Source organism: Perognathus longimembris, chromosome 10 (genome assembly GCF_023159225.1).
Source record: "Perognathus longimembris pacificus isolate PPM17 chromosome 10, ASM2315922v1, whole genome shotgun sequence".
Lineage (NCBI taxonomy): Eukaryota > Metazoa > Chordata > Mammalia > Rodentia > Heteromyidae > Perognathus > Perognathus longimembris.
The window spans coordinates 7613497-7621912 of record NC_063170.1 but is presented as its reverse complement, the minus strand read 5'-3'; the positions used below and the strand labels follow the sequence as shown (position 1 = coordinate 7621912).

Genomic DNA, 8416 nt, shown 5'->3' with positions numbered 1-8416 from the left:
TCACAAAAATAAAAATCATGATGCCAGCTAAGCTAGTTAGACAGTGATGTAATATCTCCACATACTCCCAAACTTCTGGCTGCTGCAGAGTCCCAGAAAGTGTCTGAAGGGAGCACGTGCTACAATGGAAGGAATAAACACTTCGAACACAAGGAATAATGGTGTGCAGACAAGAATATATAAGAACAGCGATCTAATATCAGTTACCCTTAGGACTCCCCAGAGAGTTACTATCTATGCAGAATATGTACAGTGGGGCAGCCCAGGGAAAATCCTCAGCAGGTGGAGGCCCCCGGCAAGCCAGGTTTGGTTAGGGGGTTCATGGTATGTAGAAGGAAAAGGGGAAGCCACAAGGTGTGAAAATGACAGGCTGGACGCCGCGATACCCTCAAACCCTCAGTGCCACAGCTTATACAATTTGGGTCAAAGAGATAGGGAGGCCCTTATGGTCATCAAAGCGATCCATGGTCTTGAGGCTGAGTATCATGTGCAGGCCGTAGGTGAAGATGAGCACCATGATGAGGGAGGTGAGCAGCCCCATCCAGATGGCCGGGGAGAAGAAGCCGGCACAATCGCTGGCGTAGGAGAACCGTTCGCCTGTCAGGTTAAAAGCCTGGATCTGGAAGTCCTTTAGAGTCACCTGCCAGAGGGAGGGCTCCTTGGCCGCCACCAGGAGGCCGCCATACTTTTGAAGACTGCTGACGTAGCCACAATGGAAAGAGTAGAGGTCGGGCCCTGTCACCTGGGATGCGTTGAAGTGGTTGACAGAGCCATTGGTGTGGATTTCAAGGCGCTCCATGGCAAACCAGCGGCGGGCGGACACTGGGTAGAAGCGATTCGTCAGAATGAACTTGAATGTCACCCTTGTGCCGAAGAGCTGTTTGTAGGTCAGGGAAAGCCCGGCGATGGAGTCGTTCCAGAACGAGCCAGTCAGGTTGAGCTTCTGCACCCCGAAGGTGGACGAGGTCAGGTCTTCCCACTGGTCCCGGTAGGCCACGGAGAAGTTTTGGGCCCAGAACAGAATCCGTGGCACAGTGTCGTTAAAAGTCACCGGGGGATGGATCACGACGGGCGCTGCTGGCTGCGTCTGAAGCAGCTGGCGTCCTAAGCCACCAGCCACCATGCCTCCGTCGGGGGTCACCCCGGAAGGGTGCACTGCCGTGAGGATGGCCGTATAAGGGACATCTTCAGATCGGAGCCTGTCCAGCACTCGCCCGATGGCCTCATCGTTGTCCCTGAGGACATCCCTGGGCGCGATCGGATGGGAGCCGGCTGGCTGGGGCAAGCGGAGCAGCAGCAGGGCAGGGCGGCTGGCACTGAGCTTCAGCCCCCCGAGGGCGTCCGGGTCCAGGTGCAGGGGCCCGGCCCCCAGCTTGTCCTGCAGGTAGGCGGTGAGGGCACCGACGGCGGAGCACTCGACGGCCGGGAGGACCAGCGAGGAGGGGGCGAGCGCCAAGGCCTGCTTCAGGTGGGCCAACACGCCCCCGTGGGCCGTGAAGTCCTCCAGGCTCAGCCGGTCCCGCAGGAAGAGCAGCACGGTGCGCGGGCCCCGCTCCAGGGCCGGGTCCAGGAAGGCGGGCAGCTGGGCGTGGCCGGCGACGTGGCCCTCGTGCGCGCGGGCCGCGGGGGCCCAGCGGGCGCCGTCGCTGGACCACAGCACCAGCGGCACGTGGGGCGCCGCCCGCGCCAATCCCGCCGCCGCCGCCAGCAACAGCATCCGCCAGATCGCCAGGGCCCACCACGTCGTTCCGGGCCGCACCCGCGCCGCCACCGCCGCCACCGCCGCCGCCATGACAGCCCGAGGCTTTGCGCGGCCCGCGAAGGCCGGCGCGCCGTGCGTCTCGTGTCCGCGCACCACGTGCCCGCGCACCACGTGCCCCCGTCACATGACCCTGCGTCAACCCGCCCCGTCACGTGCCCCGTCACGTCCCCATCACGTACCACGTCACGTGCCCGCCCCGGCCCCGCCCCCTCAGGCTCCCCCTCCGCGGGAGGAGGGAGGGCGGAGCCTGACGTCGGCAGCGGTGACTCCGCCCTCCGTGCGCCACTTTGACAGTAAGCACGTCAATTAGCCAACGAAACCGACGTCTGTCCGCCCCTTTCCATGGCGGAGCGGGAGTGGGTGGTGCGCGGTTCGTGTCCATACACGTCTGTGCGTGTATGTGGACGTATGTCGGAATAAGTACAGGCCCTATAAATGAATAACAGGCCTCTAAACGTGTAGATATGTGAGATGCACGTTCTTAAACCCAAGGCTTCATGCTTCCTCGGCATAGGCAGGTGCTCTGCCGCCGACTCATACCTCCAGGTTTGTTTTCCCCAGTCCTGGGGCTTGAACTCGGCGCCTGAGCGCTGTCCCTGGCTTCCTTTTGCTCAAGGCTAGCACTCTGCCACTTGATCCACAGCGCCACTTCTGGCCTTTTCTATATATGTGGTACTGGGGAATCGAACCCAGGGCTTCATGCATGCTAGGCGCGCACTGTACCACGAGGCCACGTTCCCACCCCGCCATTTTCTTGTGTTGTTTTGTTCTTGGTGGTGGTTATTTTTGTATTTTTGAGATTGGGCTTTGCTCTCTGCCTGGGAGCGGGTTGGGATGGTGACGCACTCATTTTTAGGATTCCTGGTTATGCCATGGGTCTATGTTAGGCGTCCTGGCCGGGGCTAAGATGGCCAGTGCCAGGCCCACCACACCCAGATTCTTTCCATGGAGGTGGAATCTTGATAACTTCTCTGCCCAGCTGGCCTGGAACTACAGTTCTCCCAAAGTCAGCCTCCACCACATGTAGGAAAACAGGAGGCTGACTCTGTGCCCAGGTGTCGGATGCTTCTTACTGACAGGAGGCGGTGGTTTCCATTTCTTGTTCCTGTGGGATACTTGCTCCTGGAACCTGGCAGCCATATTGTGAGGAAGCCCAGGCTGTGCTGTGGACATGCCTCCTCACCAAGGAACTGTGTATGACCAAGGAACTCCCCAGCACTCACCTGTCCAAACAACAACAGCTTTCATGTTCCCCAGTTTGGTAGTTACATTGTTTTTCATCTTTACATATCTCTTAGAAAAGCCATCATCTTTTTTCCCTTCAAAACAGCTTCAGTGTCTTGTACCTCCCAATTCTGCCTCTTGTAACTAGGTGTGTGACTTTCTCAAAAGAATTCCTAGAAGTAGAGGATTACTGGCTTGCATAATTATTTTTGTCTCTTGTCACACTGGACATCTGCTTCATGTGGAACTCTCTGTGTCTCCCTGTTCATCTCTTTCTAGAATTTGGTTCATTTAGTGGGTTCTTTACACCTTTTCCCCACCCCTCCTCTTCCTATTGCTACATAGAGAAATGAAGGCCTTCTATATTATCTTTTTCTCCTTTTGTACCATTTCAAATCCTCATCAGAAACACAACTTCTCTGGGAATTTTAAGGCATTTATTACTTTCCATTTATGAACTGGGCCTGGGATCAGTTGGGTGATTTATATGCTTTGTATTCAGAAATTCCTTTAAATATTAAGCAGAGAGTAGAAGAATATTGGATGTGTAATTGGAATTCTGAAGCACTAGATCTACCCACTTATTAGTTTTGTGATTCTCTGCATGTTTTTTTTCAAAAAGGGGAAAGTGATTGACAGTAAGCTCTCAATACAGCCAGGTAAAGGCCACAAATCCTGTTAAGTAAGTAAAGGATCAAGGACTTAACGGTATGAGGATGGCTATACCAATTTGGAGACTCCTCTGTGCACTTGTGTTTCAGAGGGTCAACTGCCATGGCCTTCAAAACCTGCTGCCATGCTTTCCCACCAAAAGCACCTCTTCCCCCTCTCCCCTCCCCCTCCCCCTCCTTCTTCATCTTCATCATCATCATCTTTAAGGGGTTTCAGTTAAACATAATGCTCTATGAGTACAACACATTTTGATCAGTGCCATCCTTTCCATCTTTCTCCCTTATTTCTTCCAACCCCATCCATCCTCTCAAGTTACCTGGCTCCATTTCCACGTATGTATGTTGAATATTATGACTATATTCAAGAGAGCTCAACCTGAACCCAAGAAGCCTATCTGCTTCTATAGTATTCAAGGCCCTATGACTGCATAGAGAGACACCTGTCTTAAAGGAATTCTGTGACCAATTCTTAAAAACAAGAATGGTTTGTTTATGCAAATGATGTCATGTGCCCCGAAGTTTCCTGTATTTTGTTTCTTTAGATTTTATCAATGTGGTAGATAAGTAAAGCAGATAACTTTGAAAGATAATAATAGAGGATCAAATCAATTCTCTATTAAAAACAAGTCTGTAAGAATATCGTTTTAATTCATGACAACCAATTAATTTGTCATATCCATCACTTTGAAGATTCTTTCTTATGCTCATTAAAACTATTTCTTCCAGCACATGAAATATTGTGTTCAGAAATCTCCTGTGGAGTGCTGGATGCTGGTGGCTCACACCTGCAATCCTAGCTACTGAGGAGGCTGAGATCTGAGGACCATGGTTGGATAGCCCAGGGAAGGAAGGTCAGGCTGGGCAGGAAAGACTATGGCACCCTTATTTCCAATTAATCACTAAAAAAGCTGGACGTAGCGCTGTGGCTTCAGGGGCAGTGCAGTAGCTTTAAGCAAAGCAGCTCAGAGGCAGCCTGCAGGTCGTGGGTTCAAGCCCTAGGACTGGTAGCAAAAAAAAAAAAAATCCTATATAAATATGCTTTCAAACTTTAACACAAATAAAGGAAGATGGAGATATTTAGTAGATTAGTAGATTCCAAACAAAATTTTTCTGTAGATTGAATTAAAGACAAAAGTATTTTTAAATTATTTATTTATTTATTCATTCATTCATTTAGTGCTGGTACTGGGGTTTGAACTCAGACCCTAGGTGCAGTCCCTTAGCTTTTTGCTTGAGGCCAATGCTGAACTACTTGAGCCACAACTCCACTTTCAGCTTTGTGCTGGTAATTGGAGATGAGAGTTTCACAGACTTCGCTGCTTTTGGCTGGCTTTAAACCATGGGCCTCAGATCTCAGCTTCCTGAGTAGCTAGGATTATGGGTGTGAGCCATTGACACTTGACTGGAAGTAATTTTGATAAAGGAGAGATGATCTGTCTCAACACAATTGCATAGAACCTCTTGAAATATCCACAGCAACGTCCTAATGGCCTCCTGTCTACCACCAATGTCAAGTCAAGGTCATTGCCTCTCTACATCTGTCAAGACCTACATAGCTCTCTCCCCTTTTATGAGTTGAACATGGTCTCACTGAGATTTTCTGCTATTCCTTAAACCTCTTCTTCCTCATTTTTTTTTCTTTTTTTTTGAAATTTATTGCAGTGTTTATTTCCTGCCATGGCAATGGATTATCTTTTATAGCCATTGACAAGTGCTTTCATGTGGGCAGACTGTATACTGTTCCTGTCAGCCTCCGGGTAACAGTTTAGAAGGCCTGTTCATCGAATTTCTTCACTACGTCAATAGTTCAGGACACCTTGTCATCTACTTTATGGTGTCTGGTGATGTTGTCAATTCCCCTGACACAGATTTGGAATGTTATTGAGGTGAGTGGCTCTGTGAGTTTTACAGCTGGGCACAGGGAAAGATGGCACCTGCAGTTACAAAGGGTGGTAGAAGTGGCAGTGCATATCTGTTGTACTCTGATATCATGTTGATAAAAACTTGGAGCTAAAAGCTGTCATCTAGTGATTCTAACCACAGAGTTGTCAACTGAGAGTCATTTCTTCTTGCTTCCTCCCTAGGTAATGGGAAGCATCTCTAGGGGAACTTGGAAAAGTCTTGAGCCATTTTTGTTGTCCCAAATGGAAGGATTGACAGCTGGGATCTAGTGGGTAGAGTGGGTAGTGGGTCATTAAACATTTTCCTGTTCAACCTGGCACAACAACACCAGGACTGAGACCTTCCCAATAAAGTCTCTTTTAATACTATGATGTTATTCCATTATAATAAATTATATTCTTAATGGTGTTTTTCAGTACCTGATATTTTTCTTGTTTAGTTATTCTTGTTTTCTCCATTATTCCCACCTTTTTTTTGGGGGGGGGGGGAGGCGGTGCCAGTACTAGGGCTTGAACTCAGGGCCTCATAATCTTACTTAGCCTATTTAAAATTCAAGAATGTTGATCTGCCTTTTGGTCCACGTCTCTACTTCTGGGTGTTTTGCTAGTTAATTGGAGTCTCATGGATTTTTCTTCCCTCATTGGTTTTTGAACCATCATTCTTCGCTCTCAGGGGTGATCCACTAGTGCCCCACTCAAGCTATTTATTTTATATTGTTTGTGTGCTGGTCCTGGGGCTGGAACTTAGGGCTCGGATGCTGTCCCTGAGCTTTTCTCCTCAAGGCTAGAGCTCTACCAATTGACCCCAACTCCATTTCTGGCTTTTTGGTGGTTGGCTAATTGGAACTAAGAATCTCAAGGACTTGTCTGCCCCAGGCTGGCTTTGAATCAGTATCCAAGGATTCCCTTCTCCTTTCTTTTTTTGGCCAGTCCTGGGGCTTGGACCCAGGGCCTGAGCACTGTCCCTGGCTTCCTTTTTTTTTTTTTTTTTTTGCTCAAGGCTAGTACTCTGCCACTTGAGCCACAGCGCCACTTCTGGCCATTTTCTGTATATGTGGTGCCGGGGAATTGAACCCAGGGCCTCATGTATACGAGGCAAGCACTCTTGCCACTAGGCCATATCCCCAGCCCGCCACTTCTTTTTAAACAAGCCAATAGGGTAGAGTTTTATATCTTACTATGGAAGTAGCCAGTAAGATACAATTTAACACTTCCTGAAAACTAGGCAGGACTATTATAGAACTTCATCATTATTTTGGATAAAATCTTTCTGTTTTAATTTATACATCTGTTTTTGGATTAAACTTACTTAGTGCTTTGCGACTTAGAAGGCATTTCATTCTTAATCTTTTTAACATCTTTTTCAGATACACAGGGAAATGTATTCCTAATCTAGTGTGCTTTCCATCTACATATGTGAATTTATCTTAACCAGACTGAGCTTTTGGAAGACTGTAAAAACGTTTGTACTTATTTTGCATCACATCAAGGCCCTTGGTAGAAAAAGAAAAGAAAAGAAAAGAAAAAAAGTAAGCGCACTAAAGCACCAGTAGCTCACACCTGTAATACTAGCTACTAAGGAGGCTGAGATCTGAGGATGGTTTGAAGCCAGCCTGGGCAGGAAAGGCCATTCTCTTCTCTTCTCTTCAGTGTTATAATGAACAAAAAAGAAGGTAGAAGTGTGGTAGAGCTCCGTCCTTGAGCAGAAAAAGGCAAGCAAGGAAAGAACCAGATTGAGGATTTGAGTTCAGGCCCCAAGTCTTGCATGTACACACATGTTTCTCTCTCTCTCTCTCTCTCTCTCTCTCTGTCTCTGTCTCTCTCTGTCTCTCTCTCTCTCTTACACACAGAGTAAATGTGCTTTTGTTGATTTAGTCATTTTTCAATTTTAATACAGAGAAATTAGAACCCCCTAGGTTGCAAGCTAGATTTGGCAAACTCTTAGGACTAAGCAAATTCTCAAATTTAAGAACACCAACCCATCAATTCCCAATGTATATTAAGAGAAGTGAAATCCAGAAGGTTGTCATGAAATATCTTTTTGAAAAACATAATTTTATTATTATTTTAAGGTATTGTACAAATGAGTTATCATTTCATAAGACAGGTAATGTGTACATTTCTTTTGGACAATGTCACTTCTTCCTTCACTTCCCCTAACAAGTATGTCTGTTTGTACTCATTTAAAATTCACCTTTATTTCAGTTCCTGAGATCTGAGCTGTTCCTTATAAGGCAAGTAAAAATTACGGAGAAATTATCGTACTAGTTATAAATGTAAAGGAAAGCAAGAATTGGCTGTCATGTGTTTGAGATATACTGTGTTTGAGATGACAAAACTTTTTTTTTTTTCCCCAGTCCTGGGGCTTGAACTCAAGGCCTGTGCACTGTCCCTGGCTTCTTTTTGCTCAAGGCTAGCACTCTACCTCTTGAACCACAGTGCTACTTCTGGCTTTTTCTACATATGGGGTGCTGAGGAATCGAACCCAGGGCTTCATGCATGCTAGGCAAGCACTCTACACTGAAGCCACATTCCCAGCCCTAGATGACAAAACTGTTGGCCACTTAAAATATTTCTCATATCTGAGAGGTATTGGAGTGTTGTGTTGTGTTGGAGTAAAATGCCACCAGTCTGAGCTGTATTTGTCTCATCAGTTTCAAGGATTTGTGCTAATTATACCTCCTCAGATAATGATTATAACAACTAAAAGGAGATAAGTTACGGGATTGCACTTTGAAAATTATAAATTGTCAGTTGAAAAGCATTAAAGAGCTTAGCTATTATCGTTCAAAAAGTTGGAAGAATAATACACATTGCATTTCTTAGGTTGCTCCAGATTATTTTATTGGTGCATAATA

At 47.1% G+C, this 8416-nt stretch overlaps 1 protein-coding gene across 1 annotated transcript; it reads right to left on the bottom strand.

The window, feature by feature from the left end:
* Positions 1-409: 409 nt before the first annotated feature.
* On the bottom strand, positions 410-1792 carry LOC125357870 (V-type proton ATPase subunit S1-like). The gene has a single exon (XM_048354729.1). It carries the CDS (start codon positions 1790-1792, stop codon positions 410-412), a length of 1383 nt encoding a protein of 460 aa, XP_048210686.1.
* Between the last annotated feature and the right edge of the window lie 6624 nt (positions 1793-8416).

Excerpts from the sequence above, each read along its gene's own strand:
- LOC125357870 (XM_048354729.1), bottom strand. The coding sequence starts at position 1,792 with ATGGCGGCGGCGGTGGCGGCGGTGGCGGCGCGGGTGCGGCCCGGAACG.